At 39.2% G+C, this 25930-nt stretch overlaps 1 protein-coding gene across 3 annotated transcripts in view; it reads left to right on the top strand.

Annotated features, from left to right (window-relative positions):
• UVRAG (UV radiation resistance associated) overlaps nucleotides 1-25930 on the top strand; it is a 323849-nt gene that overhangs the window by 38782 nt on the left and 259137 nt on the right. For all 3 annotated transcript variants that reach the window (XM_022593856.2, XM_022593855.2, XM_089915322.1), the window contains 2 exons: nucleotides 1765-1799; nucleotides 14299-14460. In XM_022593856.2, the coding sequence (XP_022449564.1) occupies nucleotides 1765-1799; nucleotides 14299-14460 (197 nt within the window). The remainder of the gene's footprint in view (nucleotides 1-1764; nucleotides 1800-14298; nucleotides 14461-25930) is intronic.

Here is a 25930-nt window from a genome sequence, read left to right on the forward strand (position 1 = left end):
AATGCTCAACATCACTAATTATTAGAGAAATGCAAATCAAAACTACAATGAGATATCATCTCACACCAGTCAGAATGGCCATCATCAAAAAATCTAGAAACAATAAATGCTGGAGAGGGTGTGGAGAAAAGGGAACACTCTTGCACTGCTGGTGGGAATGTGAATTGGTACAGCCACTATGGAGAACAGTATGGAGGTTCCTAAAAAACTACAAATAGAACTACCATATGACCCAGCAATCCCACTACTGGGCATATACCCTGAGAAAACCATAATTCAAAAAGAGTCTTGTACCAAAATGTTCACTGCAGCTCTATTTACAATAGCCCAGAGATGGAAACAACCTAAGTGCCCATCATCGGATGAATGGATAAAGAAGATGTGGCACATATATACAATGGAATATTACTCAGCCATAAAGAGAAACGAAAGTGAGCTATTTGTAATGAGGTGGATAGACCTAGAGTCTGTCATACAGAGTGAAGTAAGTCAGAAAGAGACAGACAAATACCGTATGCTAACACATATATATGGAATTTAAGAAAAAAAATGTTATGAAGAACCTAGGGGTAAGACAGGAATAAAGACACAGACCTACTAGAGAATGGACTTGAGGATATGGGGAGGGGGAAGGGTAAGCTGTGACAAAGCTAGAGAGTGGCGTGGACATATACACACTACCAAATGTAAAATAGCTAGCTAGTGGGAAGCAGCCGCATAGCACAGGGAGATCAGCTCGGTGCTTTGTGACCACCTAGAGAGATGGGATAGGGAGGGTGGGAGGGAGGGAGATGCAAGAGGGAAGGGATATGAGAACATATGTATATGTATAACTGATTCACTTTGTTATACAGCAGAAACTAGCACACCATTGTAAAGCAATTATACTCCAATAAAGATGTAAAAAAAAAGAAGAATGTCTGTCTGAACCTCTGACACAGTCTCTCTTTTGATTGTATCTTCAGGTTTTGTAACATTTACAATGTAAATGAAGGTTTGTAGAATCTTGAAAGTTTAGTGCTTAGAGGACCTTGATTATTAGTCTGATTGTCAGAATTGTCTAATGAAGAAATGGGCTCAAGGAAATGAGAAGCAGAATGTTAATAACAAGTAGAACTAGAACTTAGGTTCCCTGGTTGCTAGATGAGTGTTCTTTCCACAGTACTACAATGAATAATTATTGGAGATGTTTGAGAAAAACAGAGAGTATAGAATTGGCTGTAGACAATGGCAGTTGGTAAGGGAGAATGAACTCTGAGTTTTTAAGGGCTTACCTTAGAATCTGGGGTAAAAGGAGCCAGTAAGGGAAAAATCACTAAATTAAATCTTAACAGATTTTGACCTTTCTTTACTAATGTTTTTTTCCCTTTAAAACATTTAATTTAAAACAAGAAGGTCCTACTGTGTGTAGCACAGGGAACTATATTCAATATCCTATAATAAACCATAATGGGAAAAGAATATGAAAAAGAATATGTATATATATGTACAACTGAATCACTTCGCTATACACCGGAAACTAACACAACATTGTAAGTCAACTATCCTTAGTTGACTTATTTAATCATTATTTATTTAATCATTTATTTAATCATTATTTCTATTTTAATTTAAATTTTTGCAGATAAATATATGTAGAGAATAGATCCCTTGAAAATGTTTTAAGTGTTTTTACTAGAGCATATGTTAAAAAATTTGTAGGATTAAGAGTTAGTGAGCTTATTTTCTTCCATGTCACTTATTGTTCTTTTTCTTCTTTTCCAGAATTTTATAGGAGTGAAGTGATTAAGAATTCCTTGGTAAGTTGGCTTTTTGACAGGTACATATGACTAAACCTGTAACTCCTATTTTAGAAAATGCTGAGACATAACATAAGTTGGGGCTTCCCTGGTGGCGCAGTGGTTGAGAGTCCGCCTGCCGATGCAGGGGACACAGGTTCGTGCCCCGGTCTGGGAAGATCCCATATGCCGCGGAGCGGCTGCACCCGTGACCCATGGCCTCTGAGCCTGCACGTCCGGAGCCTTGCTCTGCAACGGGAGAGGCCACAACAGTGAGAGGCCCATGTACTGCAAAAAAAAAAAAGAAAAAAAAAAAAAAAAAGTTGAAGTTCAGTTTTGGTGTTATGATAATTCTACAGTTAAAGCTTCTGCTCAGTTATTGCTTAAATCTTCATTGATTTGTTCATTGTTGTATCTCTAGTGCCTAGAGCATGCCTGGCACAAAGTAGGTGCTTGATAAATATTTGCTGAGTGAAATGATATTTTTTCTGTTAAAAACTTGTGTGTTTTATTTAAATCATTCTATAATTTTTTCACTTCTATTACTATTGAGGTTTTTAAAAAATAATTAATTTTATTTTTGGCTGTGTTGGGTGTTCGTTGCTGCTCGCCGGCTTTCTCTAGTTGCGGTGAGCGGGGGCTACTCTTTGTTGCGGTGTGTGGGCTTCTCATCCCGGTAGCTTCTCTTTGTTGCAGAGCATGGGCTCTAGGCACGTGGGCTTCAGTAGTTGTGGCACACGAGCTCAGTAGTTGTGACTCGTGGGCTCTAGAGCGCAGGCTCAGTAGTTGTGGCGCACGGGCTTAGTTGCTCCTCGGCATGTGGGATCTTCCCGGACCAGGGCTTGGACCCGTGTCCCCTGCATTGGCAGGTGGATTCTTAACCACTGCGCCACCAGGGAAGTCCCCTGTCGAGGTTTTTGACTGTTTGACTTACCAAACATCATAATAAATGATACCTTTGTATGTAGTTCTTAAGAATTTTATGTCTAGGGCCATTGCGTAGGTTCCTTCCACTTGTTTTTTGGTGATAGCATTGCACAGTTAGAAATGTCCTACTTTTGATAATGGGTACACTAGATATTTGCATAAATGGCTCAATTTATTCGGCCATGTTGATAAAAAGAAGAGATTTTTGGTACTGATAATATCCTTTTAACAGTCCAAGACCATCCTGGATTTGGCCCCTGTCCACCTTTTCAACCTCATCTGCTAACAGTTTTCCTCACTCATTGTGTTCCAGGCTTACCTCATTTTTCCAGTGCCAAACATGTCTTGTTCCTTATGCCACAGCACCTGTTGCCCCGCTTCTTCACTTGGCTGAATACTACTTTGAAGTCTGAGCTATGTCACTTCAGCTAGGCCTTCTATGACTATTCTATCTAAAGTAGTTCCCTTTCCACTCTTTTTTACATCACCCTGTTTTATTTTTTTTTTAGAGCATTTGTCACTGTTGGAAATTCTTGTCCATTTATCTGTTTATTATCTGTCTCCCACCTACAAGAATGCAAGTTTCATGAGAGCAGGAACCTTGCCAGTCTTGTTCTCCTCTGAAACCCTAGAGTCTAGAATATTGTAGATGCTCAGTGAATATTTGTTAGATGAATAAATGGATATCAGTGATGTGTTATATTCACAGAATCCTTTTACATATGTTGTCTCATTTTGATCCTTAGAACAACTTGTAAGGTAGAGGGGGTAGAGCTTAAGGAACTGACATCCAGAGAGACTCAGTGATTTTTGCAGAGTCACACAACTGAGGGACCAGAACCCCAGGTCCACACCTTCCATCTTCAAGTCTCTACTACTCTTTCCTCTTCATCAAGCTGTCTTCACCGCCCAGCTTGTGGGATCTTAGTTCCCCCACCAGGGATTGAACCTGCGCCCTCGGCAGTGAAAGTGTAGAGTCCTAACTACCGGACCACCAGGGAATTCCCTATATAGGATTTTTTGTTTCAATTTAAATCAAGAGATACATTTTAAATGGCAGACTGAGCACAGGTAGTGCCAACAGTGGGCCTAGCTCGAAAGAACTGATACTAAGAACAACTATTTTTAAGGTTGTGCATTTAGAGACAGTGACACCTGATGACTGCCACCTGGTGGTCAAAGAGTGTAGGACCTTATTCATTTTAACATTTCTAAAGTCAGAATTTATCTTACAGTGGAAGAAAAATGCTTGTTAGAATTGATGCTAAATTGGAATACGTTAGATGGTAATAAATGGAGTAAAATAAAGCAGTATAATGGAGTATCTGGCAGGGGTGGTTGCTGAATTTCTATGGCAGTCACATAGAAGATCTCATCTGAGCAGACACCTGAAAAAAGTGAGGGAACATACTGTGTATCTAAGTGGGGAAGACTGTTTCAGGCCAAGAATCAGGAAAGTATGAAGGTAGGAGTGTACTTGAAGTTTTTAAGGAATGGCTAAGAAGTTAGTATGGCTGGAGTGGAGTGAGTGGTTTGAGATTGTGCTCAGCAAGCATGACAGAGACAGGGGTAAGGGAATTGAGGATCAGGGCAGCAGAGGAAATGACCTGGGGAGACAGCAGGTGATAGTCAAGGGGTGGGTGGCATGAGGATGAGATTTTGGGAGGTAACACAAAATTGGAAGCATCTAGTGGACAAGGACCCCCAACTTACTCATTTTTCTATTTTCCAATGTCCCTAGCACAGTGAAGTCCAGTAAGTATCTACTGCAGTAACTGGAATAATCCACCGTTGATAGGCTGGATGGTGGAGCTGTGACTCCAAATTATATGTCAGAGTCCTGATTTCTCCCCAGATATATTTAGCATAGAACGATTAATGGTGAATGTATAATTTGACTTTTTAATCTCTGGCTTCAGCTAACCATACCCTCCAAACCATTTGTTAACTTTTGGGAACTTTTTTTTTTCTTTTTTGTTTTGGTTCTGGGGGAAGTTAGATCCTTAATATTATCGAAGGGCCATTGGTTAATTTAAACTAAAATAATTGAAGCAATAAGAATGGAAGTAACTAAATTCTCTCAATTGGATTTTGTACATACACAAAAGTAGAGGTGAATTGTGTAATGAACACACATGCACCATCTTTAACAATTATAAAGTTAGTTATTAGTTTAGTTTTGTTTTGTTTTTACAAGAAAGGAGTTTTTACTTTTATTAGAAAATTAAAAATCTCGTGGTGGGAGGAAAAAGAGTGATAGCTAGTTCGTATGTGTTTTGAAATATCTCTGTATGTGTGTTTCTTTAATAAACAATTAACTATTCACTTGTGATTCAGGTAGTTTATTGGATGCATTGTATATGTTGTTTCTCATCCTGATAGCAATGCTGCAAGGTAGGAGATATTCCTGTTTTATAGTTAAGGAAAGCAGGGTTCAGAGAGGTTGAGGAATTTACTCTAGGTCGCAAAGCTGGTGGTGACTGGTAGAACCGATGTTCGAGAGCTCGAGAGCTCTGCTCTTTCACAGCACTGTGCAGCCTCCATTACATCAGTGATGGGCCTTATAAGTGAATAAACAAAGTTCTAGAGCAGCGGTCCCCAACCTTTTTGGCACCAGAGACCAGTTTCTTGGAAGATAGTTTTTCCACGGACTGGACGGTGGGGGTGGAGGGGTGGAGGGATGGTTTTGGGATGATTCAAGTGCATTACATTTATTGTGCACTTTATTTCTATTATTATTACATTGTAATAGATAATGAAATAATTATACAAGTCACAATAATGCAGAATCAGTGGGAGCCCTAAGCTCGTCTTCCTGCAACTAGGTGGTCCCATCCGGGGGTGATGGGAGACAGTGACACCCGAATGTTGCTTATGTGTGTTGCTTATGTCCAGTCTACTCCATAAGATGCAGCTTAATTGTCATTTGCCACTCACTGACAGGGTTTTGATATGAGTCTGCAGGCAGTTGATTTATTATGGTCTCTGTGCAGTCAGTCCTCTCTGCTAATGATAATCTGTATCTGCAGCCGCTTCCCAGCGCTAGCATCACCGCCTCAGCTCCACCTCAGATCATCAGGCATTAGATTCTCATAAGGAGCACGCAACCTAGATCCCTCGCATGTGCAGTTCACAGTAGGGTTTGCGTTTCCATGAGAATCTAATGCTGCTGCTGATCTGACAGGAGGCGGGGCTCAGGCAGTAATGTGAGCAATGGGGAGCGGCTGTAAATATAGATGAAGCTTCACTTGCTTGCCCGCTGCTCAGCTCCTGCTATGTGGCCTGGTTCCTAACAGGCCACGGACCGGTACCAGTCTATGGCCTGGGGGTTGGAGAGCATGTATTTTTAGGGAAAGCTTGTGACAGAGTTATCAGAACCAAAACTTCTGTTGGACTTGTGACTGCCTGAGGTATTTTTAAATCTTTGGGAAAAAAGTGAACAATATAAATACTTTTTATGAGTTACTGGCCTGAGGGATTCTCAAACAAGTATATGTTCTAGTTGAATTGTGACTGAATGAATTAACATTTCATCTGTGTGTGTGTGTGTGTGTGAGCGAGAGAGCGAGAGCAAGAGAGTGAGAGAGGGAGAGAGAGAGAGAGAGAGAGGGAGAGAGAGAGGGAGAGGGAGAGGGAGAGGGAGAGGGAGAGGGAGTTGGCTCCTCCTCCTCTTGCTATGCCATCTTATCTTACCTTGTGTTAAACTTCATCATCATTTTCTAACCTCTGTCTGGTCAATTACATAATTTGGAGAGAGTCTAAGATAATTGACACATGCAATTATAGGACCAGGGAAGAACAGGATTCTATGGAAACATGTAGGAGTATCATTTATCTCAGTTTGAGGAGGGTGATTAGGAAAGGTTTCTAACAGTAAGCAATTTCTAAGTTGAGACATGAAGGATGAATAAAGGTGAATGACTGAGGGGGAAGAGAGTTTATTGGGGTGAGGAATAACTACTACTTATAAATTTAGTGTGCAATTCCTGAGAGTTATCTTGTATGTTTTGGGAAAATTGGAACAGCTTTTATGAATTCTTAGTCATGTTTCTTGTGACTATGCATTTGCTATTGACTGATAAAAATAGTGATAACTTGTTTGTGTTTTGAAAATTTTCTATATATGTGTGTTTCTTTAATAAATAAGAAGTATCAATTGAGCAGTGTTTTAGAGAAACTGCCCAGGTAATAAATAATAATTTTAGATTCTCCTGGAGGTAAACTTTTCAAAGCTATAAGTATCCTAATATTCTGCCACTGTACTTTCAGTGAATAAGATATAGGTCCCTAAATTATGTTAGTATACTTGAATAATTTGTTCCATCTAGAAAATGGGCTGATATGTATAGGTTAAATATAAATAAAAATCATCTGGCTTAAAAAATTTTTTTTATTATTATTTTTTAAAAATTTTATTTATTTAATTTTTGGCTGTGTTGGGTCCTCGTTGCTGTGTGCAGGCTTTTTCTAGTTGCGGTGCGCAGGCTTCTCATTGTGGTGGCTTCTCTTGATGTGGAGCACGGGCTCTAGGCGCACGGGCTTCAGTAGTTGTGGCACGTGGGCTCAGTAGTTGTGGCTTGCGGGCTCTAGAGCACAGGCTCAGTAGTTGTGGCGCATGGGCTTAGTTGCTCCATGGCATGTGGGATCTTCCCGGACCAGGGCTCGAACCCGTGTCCCCTGCATTGGCAGGCGGATTCTTAACCACTGTGCCACCAGGGAGGTCCCATGGATTTTTATAATAACATTATCGGGCAGTAGAGTCTTTGAATGTGTGGCAGATTGTATCTGTTTCTGAAAGGACCAGCTCAGGAATGATTGCTCATTGTCTGGCAGCTATTTTATAAAAGCATAAAGGAAGGTCATTGTAATGAGAGGATTGACAATAGGCTCTACTGTATTAACGTTGTATTAGTTTAGAACAGAAACCCAGGCCATCTATTCAACCACAAGAAACAACTTCAAAAGACTACTTCCCTTCCAAAGGCTTTTAATTAGTTTTAGAATGAAGTATTTAAGAATAATTAATATAATAACTGCCCCCCAAATCATCCCACCCCTTATGCAATATGGCCCTTCGGATACATTCACCAGGTCTTTCTTTTTTTTCACTTTGGAAAGGGGTGGTTATTTCATGCTTTTTCTGCTGAGAAGTTGATATTATACTCATTCATATTTTAGAGCACATATATTGATACTTTTGTTGAGAGGTGATCTTACACATAGGGTAGTAAGTGGCTGTCTTTTCAGGTGGTTGTAATCTTCCAACTCCTGCTCTTTAGGCTTTAGCGCCTGAAATGACATCGTGAAGAGATATCTTTATTTGTTTTACTTCTGTAGGTGTCTCTTTGTAAGATGCTGTATTTTTTCCATTATTGGGTCTTAAAATTTTTTTGTTCTATTACTTTGTATTGAGACATAGCACATATTACAGTAAAGGGCACAAATAATAGCCTGATGACTTTTCAAAGGGAACGGATCATTTAACCAGATCAAGAAGCAGAACATTATCTTGTGTTCTCCCTGTAGTTACTACCTCCTCCCAAAGAGCACCACTACCTTGACCATAGATTAGTTCTGCTTGTTATTGAATTTTTGTATGGCATATGCTTTTTTGCTTAGCATATTTGTGAGATTCATACACATTATTCATTAATTCTATGTGTACATGTCCATTAATACATATGTGTATGTATTTCTGTTAGGTATATCTTTAGGAGTGGAATTAAGTGCCGGGTCATAGGTTATTTTCAGCTTTAGTAGATACTGCTAAATAGTTTTTCAAAGTGTTTGTGCCAGTTACATCCCTATCAGCAGTGTGAGGTTTTTAGTTGCTCCACATTCTTGTCCAAACTTGATATTATCTGTTTTGAAAATTTTAGCCATTCTGGTGGGATAGTGATATTGGATTATGATTTTAATTTACATTTCCTCATATACTATTTTAATTGATCACCTTTTCCAGTGTTTATTAGATACTCTTTTTTTAAAAAAATTTTTGGCCACGCTGTGCAGCATGCGAGGTCTTAGCTTCCTGGACCAGGGATTGAACCCGTGCCCCCTGCAGTGGAAGCACAGAGTCTTAACCACTGGACCGCCAGGGAAGTCCCTACATATTCTTTTTTTTTAATTTATATTTTTATTTTTATGAAGTGCCTGTTCTGGAGAAACATGCCAATTAATGCCAATTAAGAATAAACGAGTTCTGTGCAAGGATTTGACTTTTTTAAAAATAAGTTTATGGGATGTATTCAATCTAATTTAATAGTTTATATAGTCCTTTTTTCATGCTTCCTGTTTTTGATTATCTAAGGATTTGTGCAGTTGGTTTGTTGAATTCTCCTCTACCCTGTTGTTTCACTCATGCTCTGTGAGTATATAGCATTTTTGTGATCCCAGTTCAATGTGGAGAGGGACTTCTTGTAGACATGAGTACGGCCTGGGTCTGGGCTTTGAATTATGTTCTTGTCTCCCTTTAAGACTACCAAAACCAAAATGTCAAGTTTATATAGGTCGGCAAATGCCTTTAAGAGAAAAACCCTCTAGATTTACACTTTGGGTTCTAGCTTTCCTTTTTGGCTTGGAAAATCTTTGGTGATGATGGTGGTTATTATTATTTTAAAAATATTTTAGCCAGCATCTTTAATTGTTTTCAGTGGGATGATTGTCTAGCCTGCCATTATCAGAAATGGATGTTTCCCTTCCATTCATTCCTTGGGCCATGTGTTAAATCTAGTCTTGCTGTTTCACAGTTACCCATCATGTTTTACCCAAAATATTATCTTTCCTTATTGCTTGTATTTTTCAATAAATTTTTCTAAGAATAACTTTGGCTTCTTAAAATAATTAAGACTACCTTCAAAGAAAGATTTGCTATTATCAAATATTTCAGTGTATATTTCCTACAAACAAGGACAGTCTCTTACATAATCACATTAAAATGATTAAAATCAGGAAAGTGTAACATTGACACAATACAGTTATTAACCACAGTCCTTCATCCTCCACCCCCAGCTTAATTGAGGTATAGTTGACAAAAATTGTATATATTAAGGTGTACAATGTGATGTTGTGGTATACATATATATTATAAAATGATTAACCAAAATTAAGCTAATTAACATACCTATCACCTCATGTAGTTACTGTTTTTTGTTTGTTTTCTTTTGGTAATGAGAAAACATTACTCTCTTAAGAAATTTCAAGTATACAATGCGGTATTATTAACTATAGTCACCATGTTGTCATTAGATTTCCAGAATGATTTCATTTTGCAAAACTGCAACTTTGTACGTTTTGGCCAACATCTCCCTGTTTCTCCCAACTTCAACCCCTGGCAACCACCGTTACACACCCTGTTTCTATGAGTTTGACTTTTTTAAAAGATTCCACATGTAAGTGATATTATGCAGTATTTGACTTTCTTTTTCTGACGTACTTCACTTATCATACTATGCTTCAGGTTCATCCATGCTGTTGCAAATGGCAGGATTTCCTTTTTTAAGGCTGAATAATATTCCATACATATATATGCTACGTTTTCTTTATTCAGTCGTCTGTTGATGGATACTTAGGTTGTATCTATATCTTGACTATTATGAATAATGAACATGGGAGTGAACATGAACTGGGAGTGAACATGGGAGTGCTTCTCTATCTCTAAGACACTGTTTCATTTCCTTTGGATATCCACCCAGAAGAGGGTTAACTAGATCATATGGTAGTTGTATTTTAAATTTTTTTGAGTTACCTCCATACTGTTTTCCAACTGGTTGTACCAATTTTCCTTTCCACCAATGAATTCCTAGTCCTTATTCAGATACTGTCAACTCTCCAGGACTCAATTCAGAATCACTCTGTCTTTAGTTGTCATGTTGCTTTATTCTTCAGTCTGGACGGTTCTTTAGCCTTTTTTGGGGTGTTTTTGACTTCAGCATTTAAAACCATACAGACCAGTTATTTCATAGACTGTCTTTCAATTTGATTGACTGATGTTTCCTCGTGATTAGATTCAGGTATGCATTTTCGGCAGGAAAACTATAGCTGTAATACTGTATTCTTTTCAGTGCTTTGGTTTAGAAGGCGCCTGTTGTTGGTTTGTCCCAATATTGATGTTAACTTTTGTCAGTTGATTAAGGTAGTGCCTGTCAGGTTTCTCCACTGTGAAGTTACAATTTTTCCATTTATAATTAATAAGTGATTTGTTAGGGAGAAACTTTGAGACTTTATATGTCCTGCTTCTTATCAACTGTTCGTTTACCAGTTTTAGCATCCATTGGCAATTTTCTCATTCCCATCTTTCAGACTTTTATATTTATTAATTGGCATTCTGTCTTTATTTCCCATTTAATTAATGATTAATTAATTATTAATCTATATCATTATGAATTCAAAGATTCTTATTTTTATTTCAATGGGTTATAATCCATTACTGTCATTATTTATTTTGTTGCTTAAGTTATCCCACATTGGGTTAGTGAAAGCCCTGTGAATTGATTCCTCTTTCCTTTTGATATGTCCACATCATTCTTTGAGTACTTACTTACATTCTGGCACGAGATGTTCCAGACTCATTTTGTACTCTTCCTGCCACAGCCCTGGAATCAGTTTTCTCCCGAAGGAACCCTTGGTTCCTTTTAGTGAGAATGCTAAATAGACAGCAAGATCTGAGCATGCTCATTGTTACTAGTGTGCTCATTACTTCTAGACTTTTTAAGGGACTGAGCTAGGAAATACACACACACACACACACACACCCTATATCTTTTGCTCTGTCTATCTGTGTATCGATCTATCTTTTAAAAACCATGCATTCATACCAACATCTCCATTTTCAGTCCAACTGAACTCAGTTCATTTGTAACTCCATTCTCTGACAGTGAAAAACCTGGCTTCCACTGTCGTCAACGTCTTTACTCATGCTTAGAATACACAGAAGGTGGCTTTAGAATTGCTAATCCTTACCACTATAAGAAGCAGACCTATACATCAGAGTTCAGTGTTTACAGTTTTTTTTCCCTGAAGTAAAAGCCATATACAATGAAATGCACAGATTTTTAACTATGTAATTTGCTGAGCTTTGATAAGTGCATACATACCTGTCAAGATATGTACATTTCCTATCATTCCAGAAAGTTCCCTTGTGCCCAAGCCCTCCCCCCACAAAAGGAAATCATTTTTCACCACAGATTTGTTTTGCCTCTTTTAGAACCTCATATAAATGGAATCATCATGCAGTATGTATTTTTTTTTCATATTCTATTTCACATTCTTGCCTTGCCTTTTCAGCTGTACTTCTTTGCATTGATTTTTTTAATCTTTGCTTTAGGGATTACTATATGTACGCTTAACTACTTCATGTAAAACAGGAGAACCTGGCAACAGTATCGTTCCAGTTGGCCACCTTGTCTCATTTGTGCTATTACTTTCATATTTGTGAACCTATATATATGTTATAAAACCCTTTATACAGTTATAGCTTTTGCTTTAAACAGACATATATGATATAAATAAAATAAGAAAAATACTTGGTCTTTTATATTTACTCCATGTTTACCATTGCCAGTGCTTTTTATTCCTTCTTAAAGATCCAGGTTTCTATCTGGTGTCATTTCTCTTCAGCCTGAAGAACTTCCTTTAGCGTCTCTTGTAGTACAGGTCTGCCTGGTTATTCCTAGACCTTAATGTTTATCTTCATTTTTAAATGAAACTCTACCCCTATCTAGAAGGGTTGCTAAAACAATTATGGTGGGATAGAGACTGGGGGTCATGTAAGAATGGAGTTCTGTTGATCTTAGGTTGAAATTCTTGGATGGTGTGGAATCAGAATAAAGCTGATTGCACAATGTGTTTATTGTGTTATTATCATGCTATTTATCGATAATCTTTTGGTGTCCTCAAACATCCATTTTGGTTAATTGGATATTCATTCACTCATTCAGCAAATATATATTTTTAAATTAATTAATTAATTTATGGCCGTGTTGGGTCTTTGTTGCTGCGCGCAGGCTTTCTCTAGTTGTGGCAAGCAGGGGCTACTCTTTGTTGTGGTGCACAGGCTTCTCATTGCGGTGGCTTCTCTTGTTGCGGAGCATGGGCTCTACGCCCGCGGGCTTCAGTGGTTGCGGCATGTGGACTCAGTAGTTGTGGCTCATGGGCTCTAGAGCACAGGCTCAGTAGTTGTGGCGCATGGGCTTAGTTGCTCTGTGGCATGTGGGATCTTCCCGGACCAGGGCTCGAGCCCATGTCCCCTGCATTAGCAGGCAGATTCTTAACCACTGCGCCACCAGCAGCAAATATTTATTGAGCACATAGCAGGTACTTTTCAGACTTTGGGGATCTTGTGGTAAACAAATCAGGCAATGTTTCTATCAGAGCTTTTATTTTAATGCAAGGAAATCAGACAATAAAAATATACAAGTGAAAAAGATAGATCAGACGTAAGTGCCATGAAACTGGAAGTCATGTTCCCACTCCTGAAATGTCAACAGCCAAACCCACAAAAACACATACATCAATATATCCCCCTAAAACAAAAACACTGCCCTAGTCTGTCCCCACTTTGGTCAGGAAGAAAAACTGCCACAAAACAAAGACTAGTTACCCTTATATGAGGACCTTTTGATTTACTGATTTGTGTAATGTGAAAATTGATAATTTAATGAAATTGATTATAGTTACATTCAGCAATGAAAGCCCTAACATTTAATGTAAGGGAAATAAATGAAAGTAAGTAATCGATGCATTGTAGTTCATGTCTATTGATAATATTAAAGCCCCTTAACTTTTTCACTTTTCAGAGAATGTTTCAACTGTCTGGATAATCCTCTTAATGAAAAACAAAGTTCTTTCAGAGCATAAAGTTGACCATGCCATTCCTAACCTTAAAACCTTTCAGTGGCCCCACGTCTTGTACACAGTAAAGTACCACCTCCTTGGCAAGGAGTCTCGTGTTGGTCTCTCCAGCTCTGCGTCCTGCCGCTCTTGTGTTGTGTGCTCCAGCAGTTATCTTAGTTCCCTGACCACACTGTGCTATTTCACACCTCTGAGCCCTTGTATATTATTTTCCCTTTGCCTGCAATTCCTTATTTTAATCTGGTGAACTACTGTTGTCCTATAAAAGCCAAGTTTCATAGCCTGTGTGCTGTCTTTCCCCTGTGCCTTCCAAGTTTATTATTCCCTCCTGTGCTACTTTGTAACCTTTTGCATATTGCACTTTTCATGAAACAATGTAATTATTTAAAGAAAGGTTTGAATCCAGCAACAAGTTGGAGGTACTTTGAGGGCATTGTGTATAAGTTGCTTCTTAATAATTGTGTATTGTGTTGAATAAATAAATGAATTACCATAGGAAGCCATGTTAATGAGAGATTAGAATATATGCTCCTTCTATTGACTATAATAAATAAGCAGAGAAATTAAAAAGTACCGATATCACCCTCTTTATGTTAATTGGAATGTCTTCTTAAGTTTGCAATTTAGTATATTTATAAGTTCTTTTGGTTAAAGAACAAAATGATGTACAACCTAACTGAAATAACTGTAAACTGTAAACATTTAGGGTCTTCCTAAAGCATGTTTTCATTTCCATCAACAGAATCCAACATGGCGGAGTCTTGATTTTGGAATAATGCCGGACCGTCTCGATACATCTGTGTCTTGTTTCGTGGTGAAGATTTGGGGTGGGAAGGAGGACATCTACCAGCTGTTGATTGAATGGAAAGTCTGTTTGGATGGGCTGAAATATTTGGGTCAGCAGGTAATTTTTACACTGCAGTTTCAAGTAGTTGTCTTCTCTAAATGAACAGTCTAGCTTTTTCTGTTGAATCTTCTGATTCTACATTTCCTATTATAAAGAGAGACCCTTTATGATTGTTCACTTACTTACAGAAATTTGAGTCATTGCCAGGTTTAAAAAATGACTGAAAAAATTTATGAAGAACTGCCTTAAGCTGATAATTTAAGAGGATATTTTTTTGGGGGGGGCAGGTAGAAAAGCATATGCTTTCTCATAGCACTCTGCTTGTTCTGTCTTATTGGATGTTTCCCCTAGAATCTGAAAATTAAGTTGAAAATAAGCACCTCTCTTATGACCAGTAGAGTGGGGTTATTCCAAGAATAAGAAGAGCTTCTGTTTATTGAGCACAGGGATGACAAATGCCTGGCTTATATACTGCTACCCATTCCCCATGACTGATGTAGTTAACTCATCATAGCACTCTTCTAGCTGAGCTCAGAAGTAGCTCCATAATCCTTTCTAACACAGTGTCCCAGGATGCAACTAGAAATATATCAGAATTGCATCTGAAATGAAACCTGTTTGCCATTCCCAGACATAAGATGGTCTTCATCATGCTTTTCAGTTCACACATTCCTTAGGTGGTTGTCTTCTTAAAATACCCAGCTGTGCTTATGTCTAACTTACCCTAATTTCAGAGAGTTAGCATTCAGGTGTCTTCTTACAAAGTTGGTTATGTTGGTATCGCAGAGAACAAGAGAAAGAGAAAACATTTTTCTAAGCCAACTAGACACTTAATATCCTTGTAGAAAGTCACTTATGAAATAGGTATAACAAGTAACAGGCTACTAGAAAATCAGATATAATAGAATTACAAATTTTTAGAGGAAAGCAAGGCTAAGATGTGTTAGGTTAATAGCCAGAATCACTGAGGTTCATTGATTGGTCATCTGCTTTCTAGCAGGCATCGTTCTTAGTGTTAAGGATCCAGAGATGAGTCAGATAAGGTTCTTAGACCCGGTAAACTGATGATCGATGAATAGCTGGAAAGAGAGCTATGGGAGTATGTTTAAGAGGTATGTAGACAAACCTGGATAGAGTCAGGGAATGGATGACTTTTGAAAGAAATTTTTTTACAGGTTAGGTTTTTTTGAGGTATAATTTACATACAATAAAATTTACCCTTTTAATGTATACAGTTCAATGAGTTTGACAAATGTATGAAGTAAGTAACCATCACTACAATGAATAATGCTGCTGTGAATATTTAAATATAGGTCTTTGTGTTGATGTAAGTTGTCATTTCTCTTGAATAAATATCCAGTATTGGAATTTCTGGTTCTAATGGTAAGTGCTATGTTGAAATTTATAAGAAACTGTGAAACTCTTTTTTCAGGGTGACTGTCATTCTGCCTTCCCATCAGCAATGTATGATAGTTCCTTATCTTTGTAAGGGCTTATTATTGTCAGTCTTTTTAATTTTCACTATTCTGATAAAGTGGTATCTCATACTGATTTTAATTTTCCTAATGATGAAATGATGTTGTGCATTTAAAAAATGTTTATTTGCCATCAATCCCCCTACCTTCTTTTTTTGTGAAATGTTCATTCAGATCTTTTGCCCATTTTTTATTTGCTTGATTGATTTCTTATTATTGTGAGTTGTAAAATTTCTTTAGGTGTTCTGTATGAGTTAGTCCTTTATGAGATATATATTTTCCAAATATTTTCTGCTAATCTGTGGCTTGTCTTTTCATTTTTTTTAAGTGTCATACTTTTTTTTTTACATGGATCATCATAGCATCTTTCTTTTTCTTTCTTTCTTTTTTTAACGTCTCTATTGGGGGATAATTGCTTTACAATGGTGTGTTAGTTTCTGCTTTATAACAAAGTGAATCAGTTATACATATACATATGTTCCCATATCTCTTCCCTCTTGCGACTCCCTCCCTCCCACCCTCCCTATCCCACCCCTCCAGGAGGTCACAAAGTACCGAGCCGGTATCCCTGTGCTATGCGGCTGCTTCCCACTAGCTATCTGCCTTACGTTTGCTAGTGTATATATGTCCATGCCTCTCTCTCACCCTGTCACAGCTCACCCTTCCCCCGCCCCGTATCCTCAAGTCCATTCTCCAGTAGGTCTGTGTCTTTATTCCTGTCTTACCCCTAGGTTCTTCATGACATTTTTTTTTTCTTAAATTCCATATATATGTGTTAGCATACGGTATTTGTCTTTCTCTTTCTGACTTCACTCTGTATGACAGACTCTAGGTCTATCCACCTCATTACAAATAGCTCACTTTCGTTTCTTTTTATGGCTGAATAATTTTCCATTGTATGTATGTGCCACATCTTCTTTATCCATTCATCCGATGGTGGGCACTTAGGTTGTTTCCATCTCCGGGCTATTGTAAATAGAGCTGCAATGAACATTTTGGTACATGACTCTTTTTGAATTTTGGTTTTCTCAGGGTATATGCCAAGTAGTGGGATTGCTGGGTCATATGGTAGTTCTATTTGTAGTTTTTTAAGGAACCTCCATACTGTTCTCCATAGTGGCTGTACCAATTCACATTCCCACCAGCAGTGCAAGAGTGTTCCCTTTTCTCCACACCCTCTCCAGCATTTATTGTTTCTAGATTTTTTGATGATGGCCATTCTGACTGGTGTGAGATGATAGCTCATTGTAGTTTTGATTTGCATTTCTCTAATGATTAATGATGTTGAGCATTCTTTCATGTGTTTGTTGGCAGCCTGTATATCTTCTTTGGAGAAATGTCTATTTAGGTCTTCTGCCCATTTTTGGATTGGGTTGTTTGTTGTTTTGTTATTGAGCTGCATGAGATGCTTGTAAATTTTGGAAATTAATCCTTTGTCAGTTGCTTCATTTTCAAATATTTTCTCCCATTCTGAGGGTTATCTTTTCGTCTTGTTTATGGTTTCCTTTGCTGTGCAAAAGCTTTGAAGTTTCATTAGGTCCCATTTGTTTATTTTTGTTTTTATTTCCATTTCTCTAGGAGGTGGGTCAAAAAGGGTCTTGCTGTGATTTATGTCATAGAGTGTTCCGCCTTTGTTTTCCTCTAAGAGTTGGATAGTGTCTGGCCTTACATTTAGGTCTTTAATCCATTTTGAGCTTATTTTTGTGTATTGTGTTAGGGAGTGATCTAATCTCATAGTTTTACATGTACCTGTCCAGTTTTCCCAGCACCACTTATTGAAGAGGCTGTCCTTTCTCCACTGTACATTCCTGCCTCCTTTATCAAAGATAAGGTGACCATATGTGCGTGGGTTTATCTCTGGGCCTTCTATCCTGTTCCATTGATCTATCTTTCTGTTTTTGTGCCAGTACCATACTGTCTTGATTACTGTAGCTTTGTAGTATAGTCTGAAGTCAGGGAGCCTGATTCCTCCAGCTCCGTTTTTCGTTCTCAAGATTGCTTTGGCTATTCGGGGTCTTTTGTGTTTCCATACAAATTGTGAAATTTTTTGTTCTCGTTCCGTGAAAAATGCCATTGGCAGTTTGATAGGGATTGCATTGAATCTATAGATTGCTTTGGGTAGTATAGTCATTTTCACAATGTTGATTCTTCCAGTCCAAGAACATGGTATATATCTCCATCTATTTGTATCATCTTTAATTTCTTTCATCAGTGTCTTAGAATTTTCTGCATACAGGTCTTTTGTCTCCTTAGGTAGGTTTATTCCTAGATATTTTATTCTTTTTGTTGCAATGGTAAATGGGAGTGTTTTCTTGATTTCACTTTCAGATTTTTCATCATTAGTGTATAGGAATGCCAGAGATTTCTGTGCATTAATTTTGTATCCTGCTACTTTACCAAATTCATTGATTAGCTCTAGTAGTTTTCTGGTAGCATCTTTAGGATTCTCTATGTATAGTATCATGTCATCTGCAAACAGTGACAACTTTATTTCTTTTCCGATTTGGATTCCTTTTATTTCCTTTTCTTCTCTGACTGCTGTGGCTAAAACTTCCAAAACTATGTTGAATAAGAGTGGTGAGAGTGGGCAGCCTTGTCTTGTTCCTGACCTTAGTGGAAATGCTTTCAGTTTTTCACCATTGAGGATGATGTGGGCTTGTCACATATGGCCTTTATTATGTTGAGGAAAGTTCCCTCTATGCCTACTTTCTGCAGAGTTTTTATCATAAATCGGTGTTGAATTTTGTCAAAAGCTTTCTCTGCGTCTAATGAGATGATCATATGGTTTTTCTCCTTCAGTTTGTTAATATGGTTTATCACATAGATAGATTTGCGTATATTGAAGAATCCTTGCATTCCTGGAATAAACCCCACTTGATCATGATGTATGATCCTTTTAATGTGTTGTTGGATTCTGTTTGCTAGTATTTTGTTGAGGATTTTTGCATCTATGTTCATTAATGATATTGGCCTGTAGTTTTCTTTCTTCGTGACATCCTTGTCTGGTTTTGGTATCAAGGTGATGGTGGCCTCGTAGAAGGAATTTGGGAGTGTTCCTCCCTCTGCTACATTTTGGAAGAGTTTGAGAAGGATAGGTGTTAGCTCTTCTCTAAATGTTTGATAGAATTTGCCTGTGAAGCCATCTGGTCCTGGGCTTTTGTTTGTTGGAAGATTTTTAATCACAGTTTCAATTTCAGTGCTTGTGATTGGTCTGTTCATATTTTCTATTTCTTCCTGATTCAGTCTTGGCAGGTTGTGCATTTCTAAGAATTTGTCCATTTCTTCCAGGTTGTCCATTTTATTGGCATAGAGTTGCTTGTAGTAATCTCTCATGATCTTTTTTATTTCTGCAGTGTCAGTTGTTACTTCTCCTTTTTCATTTCTAATTCTATTGATTTGAGTCTTCTCCCTTTTTTTTTTTGATGAGTCTGGCTAATGGTTTATCTATTTTGTTTATCTTCTCAAAGAACCAGCTTTTAGTTTTATTTATCTTTGCTATTGTTTCCTTCATTTCTTTTTCATTTATTTCTGATCTGATTTTTATGATTTCTTTCCTTCTGCTAAGGAAGGGTTTTTTTTGTTCTTCTTTCTCTAATTGCTTTAGATGCAAGGTTAGGTTGTTTATTCGAGATGTTTCCTGCTTCTTAAGGTGGGCTTGTATTGCTATAAACTTCCCTCTTAGAACTGCTTTTGCTGCATCCCATAGGTTTTGGGTCGCTGTGTCTCCATTGTCATTTGTTTCTAGGTATGTTTTGATTTCCTCTTTGATTTCTTCAGTGATCACTTCGTTATTAAGTAGTGTATTGTTTAGCCTCCATGTGTTTGTATTTTTTACAGATCTTTTCCTGTAATTGATATCTAGTCTCATGGCGTTGTGGTCGGAAAAGATACTTGATACAATTTCAATTTTCTTAAATTTACCAAGGCTTGATTTGTGACCCAATATATGATCTATCCTGGAAAGTGTTCCATGAGCACTTGAGAAAAATGTGTATTCTGTTGTTTTTGGATGGAGTGTCCTATAAGTTGTTTTGGATGGAGTGTCCTATAAGTCCATCTTGTTTAATGTATCATTTAAAGCTTGTGTTTCCTTATTTATTTTCATTTTGGATGATCTGTCCATTGGTGAAAGTGGGGTGTTAAAGTCCCCTACTATGAATGTGTTACTGTCCATTTCCCCTTTTATGGCTGTTAGTACTTGCCTTATGTATTGAGGTGCTCCTATGTTGGGTACATAAATATTTACAATTGTTATATCTTCTTCTTGGATCGATCCCTTGATCATTATGTAGTGTCCTTCTTTGTCTCTTCTAATAGTCTTTATTTTAAAGTCTATTTTGTCTGATATGAGAATTGCTACTCCAGCTTTCTTTTCGTTTCCATTTGCATGGAATATCTTTTTCCATCCCCTTACTTTCAGTCTGTATGTGACTCTAGGTCTGAAGTGGGTCTCTTGTAGACAGCATATATATGGGTCTTGTTTTTGTATCCATTCAGCCAATCTGTGTCTTTTGGTGGGAGCATTTAGTCCATTTACATTTAAGGTAATTATCGATATGTATGTTCCTATTCCCATTTTCTAAATTGTTTTGGGTTCGTTATTATAGGTCTTTTCCTTCTCTTGTGTTTCTTGCCTAGAGAAGTTCCTTTACCATTTGTTGTAAAGCTGCTTTGGTGGTGCTGAACTCTCTCAGCTTTTGCTTGTTTGTAAAGGTTTTAATTTCTCCATCAAATCTGAATGAGATCCTTGCTGGTAGAGTAATGTTGGTTGCAGGTTTTTCTCCTTCATCATTTTCAGTATGTCCTGCCACTCCCTTCTGGCTTGCAGAGTTTCTGCTGAGAGATCAGCTGTTAACCTTATGGGGATTCCCTTGTGTGTTCTTTGTTGTTTTTCCCCTGCTGCTTTTAATATGCTTTCTTTGTATTTAATTTTTGACAGTTTGATTAATATGTGTCTTGGCGTATTTCTCCTTGGATTTATCCTGTATGGGACTCTCTGTGCTTCCTGGACTTGATTAACTATTTCCTTTCCCATATTAGGGAAGTTTTCAACTATAATCTCTTCAAATATTTTCTCAGTCCCTTTCTTTTTCTCTTCTTCTTCTGGAACCCCTATAATTCGAATGTTGGTGCGTTTAATGTTGTCCCGGAGGTCTCTGAGACTGTTCTCAGTTCTTTTCATTCTTTTTTCTTTATTCTGCTCTGCAGTAGTTATTTACACTATTTTATCTTCCAGGTCACTTATCCATTCTTCTGCCTCAGTTATTCTGCTGTTGGTCCCATCTAGAGTCTTTTTCATTTCATTTATTGTGTTGTTCATCATTGTTTGTTTCATCTTTAGTTCTTCTAGGTCCTTGTTCAGTGTTTCTTGCATTTTGTCCATTCTATGTCCAAGATTTTGGATCATCTTTACTATCATTATTCTGAATTCTTTTTCAGGTAGACTGCCTATTTCCTCTTCATTTGTTAGGTCTGGTGCATTTTTATCTTGCTCCTTCATCTGCTGTGTGTTTTTCTGTCTTCTCATTTTGCTTATCTTACTGTGTTTGGGGTCTCCTTTTTGCAGGCTGCAGGTTTGTAGTTCCTGTTGTTTTTGATGTTTGTCCCCAGTGGCTAAGGTTGCTTCAGTGGGTTGTGTAGGCTTCCTGGTGGAGGAGACTAGTGCCTGTATTGTGGTGGATGAGGCTGGATCTTGTCTCTCTAGTGGGCAGGTCCACATCTGGTGGTGTGTTTTTGGGTGTCTGTGGACTTATTATGATTTTAGGCAGCCTCTCTGCTAATGGGTGGGGTTGTGTTCCTGTTTTGCTAGTTGTTTGGCATAGGGTGTCCAGCACTGTAGCTTGCTGGTCGTTGAGTGAAGCTGGGTGCTGGTGTTGAGATGGAGATCTCTGGGAGATTTTCACCCTTTGATATTATGTGCAGCTGGGAGGTCTCTTGTTGACCAGTGCCCTGAAGTTGGCTCTCCCACCTCAGAGGCACAGCACTGACTCCTGGCTGCAGCACCAAGAGCCTTTCATCCACACGGCTCAGAATAAAAGGGAGAAAAAGTAGAGAGAAAGAATTAGTAGAAGTAGGAAGAAAGAAAGAAAGAAGGAAAGAAGAAAAGAAGGAAAGAAAGGAGGGAGGGAGGGAGGAAGGAAGGAAGGAAAAAAGAAAGAAAGAAAGAAGATACAGTAAAATAAAATAAAGTATAATAAAGTTATTAAATTAAAAAATAATTATTTAGAAAAAAAGGACGGATAGAACCTTAGGACAAATGGTGGAAGCAAAGCTATACAGACAAAATCTTACACAGAAGCATACACATACACCCTCACAAAAAGAGGTAAAGGGGAAAAAAATCATAAATCTTGCTCTCAAAGTCCACCTCCTCAATTTGGGATGATTCGTTGTCTAAAGGAGGGAAGGAAGGAAGGGAGGGAGGGAGGGAGGGAGGGAGGAAAAGTATAATAAAGTTATTAAAATTAATTATTAAGAAAAAAAATTTAAAAAAAAAAACGGACGGATAGAACCCTAGGACAAATGGTGGAAGCAAAGCTATACAGACAAAATCTCACACAGAAGCGTACACATACACACTCACAAAAAGAGGAAAAGGGGAAAAAAATCATAAATCTTGCTCTCAAAGTCCACCCCCTCAATTTGGGATGATTCGTCTATTCATGTATTCCACAGATGCAGGGTACATGAAGTTGATTGTGGAGCTTTAATCCGCTGTTTCTGAGGCAGCTGGGAGAGATTTCCCTTTCTCTTCTTTGTTCTCACAGCTCACAGGGGCTCAGCTTTGGATTTGGCCCCGCCTCTGCGTGTAGGTCGCTGGAGGGCGTCTGTGTTTTGCTCAGACAGGACGGGGTTAAAGGAGCCGCTGATTCGGGGGCTCTGGCGCACTCAGGCCGCGGGGGAGGGAGGGGCACGGCGTACGGGGCGGGCCTGCGGCGGTAGAGGCCCGGGTGACGTTGCACCAGCCTGAGGCCCGCCGTACGTTCTCCCGGGGAAGTGGTCCCTGGATCCTGGGAACATGGCAGTGGTGGGCTGCACAGGCTCCCCGGAAGAGGGGTGTGGATAGTGACCTGTGCTCGCACACAGGCCCCTTGGTGGCGGCAGCAGCAGCCTTAGCGTCTCCCGCCCGTCTCTGGGGTCCGCGCTTTTAGCCGCGGCTCGCGCCCGTCTCTGGAGTTACTTTAAGCAGCGCTCTTAAACCCCTGTCCTCGCGCACCAGGAAACAAAGAGGTAAGAAAAAGTCTCTTGCCTCTTCGGTAGGTCCAGACTTTTCCCCGGACTCCCTCCCGGCTAGCCGTGGCGCACTAATCCCCTGCAGGCTGTGTTCACGCCGCCAACTCCAGTCCTCTCCCTGCGCTCCGAGCGAAGCCCGAGTCTCGGCTCGCAGCCCCGCCCACCCTGGTGGGTGAGCAGACAAGCTTCTCGGGCTGGTGACTGCCGGTCAGCACCGATCCTCTATGCGGGAATCTCCCCGCTTTGCTCCGCACCCCTGTTGCTGCGCTCTCCTCCGCAGCTGCGAAGCTCCCCCCTCCGCCTCCCGCAGTCTCCGCCCGCGAAGGGGCTTCCTAGTGTGTGGAGACCTTTCCTCCTTCACAGCTCCCTCCCACTGGTGCAGATGCTGTCCCTATTCTTTTGTCTCTGTTTTTTCTTTTTTTTTTCTTTTGTCCTACCCAGGTACGTGGGGAGTTTCTTGCCTTTTGGGAGGTTTGAGGTCTTCTGCCAGCATTCAGTAGGTGTTCTGTAGAACTTGTTCCACGTGTAGACGTATTTCTGGTGTATCTGTGGGGAGGAAGGTGATCTCCGCGTCTTACTCTTCCGCCATCTTCCCAGCCCCTCCCTTTTTCTCTTGATTATTCTGAATAGAGATTTATCAGTTTTATCAGCTTTTCAAAGATCTAGTGTTTGGTTTTGCAATATTGTGTTTTATAAGAAATATATATATATTTGATGCACAGTTCTTGGCTCACTTCTAGAACTCTTGGAATTTCCTAAGTGTTGAGTGTGACCAAGGTGTCTTTTGTTATGTTAATGAGGTGACTTTTGAAAAGCCCCTAAGGGTGGGGGCTGGTTGCCTACGGTGCAACCATGTGATAAGAGGATTAGAGGACTGGAACTTTCAGTCCCTCTCTTGGGAGAGGAGAGGGATTGGAGGTTGAATCAATTGCCAATGGTCAATGATTTAATCAATCATGCCTGTGTAATAAAGCCTCCATAAAAACTCCAAAGGATGGGGTTCTGAGAGCTTCTGAGTTGGTGAACACATAGAGATTGGGCAGTATGGTGCACTTTGAGAGGGCATAGAAGCTTTGTGCCCTTTCCCCATACCTTGCCCTATGCAGCTCTTCTATTTGGCTGTTCCCTGAGTTACATTCTTAATAAACTGGTGATCAGTAAGTAAAATATTTCTCTGAGTTCTGCGAGCCACGCTAGCAAATTAATCGAACCTGAGGACTAGGTTGTGGGAACCTCTGATTTACAGCCAGTTGGTCAGAAGTACAGGTAACACCTGTACTTGGGATTGACATTCTAAATTGGAACCTCTAATCTGTAGCCAGTTAATTAGAAGCACAGATTGCAATCTGGGTTTTTGACTGGCCTTCCATGTGTGTGGGGCAGTCTCGTAGGACTGAACCCTTAACCTGTGGAATCTGATGCAGGCCTGAGAGCAGGACACCCTGCTGGTGTCCAAGAGTTGCTTATTGTTGGTGTGGGAACTACCCACCCACCCCATTGAAATTGGGTTGCAGATCACCGAAAGAGGTTTCACTTATTATTGTTATTTTTTTCAATTTCATTGATTTCTGCTTTTTTTCTTTTTTAAAAAAATATTTATTGGGGCTTCCCTGGTGGCACAGCGGTTGAGAGTCCGCCTGCCGATGCAGGGGACGTGGGTTCGTGCCCCGGTCTGGGAAGATCCCACATGCCGCGGAGCGGCTGGGCCCGTGAGCCATGGCCGCTGAGCCTACGCGTCCGGAGCCTGTGCTCCGCAACGGGAGAGGCCACAACAGTGAGAGGCCCGCGTACCGGGGGGAAAAAAAAAAAAAATTTATTTGGCTGCGCCAGGTCTTAGTTGCAGCATGTGGGATCTAATTACCTGACCAGGGATCAAACCTGGGGCTCCTGCATTGGGAGCGCAGAATCTTAACCACTGAAGCACCAGGAAAGTCCCTCGTTGGTTTCTGCTTTTACTCTTATTATTTTCTTCCTTTTGCCTGCTTTGGGTTTAATTTGTTCTAATTTGCTAGTTTCTTAAAGTAGGATTCCTGGATTACTGATTTGAGACCTCTCTTTTCTAAAGTAAGCATTTAATAAATTTTCCTCTAAGCATTGCTTTAGCTGTGACCCACAATTTTGATACTGCATTTTCGTTTTTGTTCAATTTGAAATATTTCGTAATTTCTCTTTTATTTCTTCTTGACCGAAGGGTTATTGAGAGGTATGTTGTTTAATTTTCAAACATTTGTGGAGTTTTCAGATATCCTTCTTTTGTTGATTTCTACTTTAATTCTGTCGTGTTTAGAGAAAATCGTATTATTTTAATCCTTTTAACCTTTTTGATATTTATTTTATGGTCTGTCTTGGTAAGTGTTTCATGTACATGTCGTGTGTATTTTGCTGTCATTTGAATGGACAGAGTGATGATGCAGCTTGTCCACAGTAGCCGGAGCTACAACTACAAGCCAATTTCCTGAATAGCCTTTAGAGACAAGAGAGTTAATCAGGAAGTTTTCCCCAGAAGTCATGAACTAAAGTTGGTTTTGACTTGAATTTTGATGACAAAGAAGCAGAGGAGTTTGAAAATAGCTCTATTCAAGGTGGGAATTTGGAGAATTTGTTGATAATGCTTATATGGGGCACTTGCGGTGGCAGAAGTTCTTGTGCTTAGTTTAAGTGGTTAGAACTTTGTATTAATACCAACAGTGATTGTATACTCATTTAGTGTTTGGGTATCTTTTTACATTCATACAATCATTTTACATGCACCCAGTGACTTTGGGCCTTTTGAAGGTCATGTGAGCAAGTATTATTTTCCTGTCAGTATTTAACTGAGA

Source organism: Delphinapterus leucas, chromosome 7 (assembly GCF_059928025.1).
Source record: "Delphinapterus leucas isolate spDelLeu-1000000601 "Yukka" chromosome 7, BTC_Dleu_Yukka2, whole genome shotgun sequence".
In the NCBI taxonomy this organism is placed as follows: domain Eukaryota; kingdom Metazoa; phylum Chordata; class Mammalia; order Artiodactyla; family Monodontidae; genus Delphinapterus; species Delphinapterus leucas.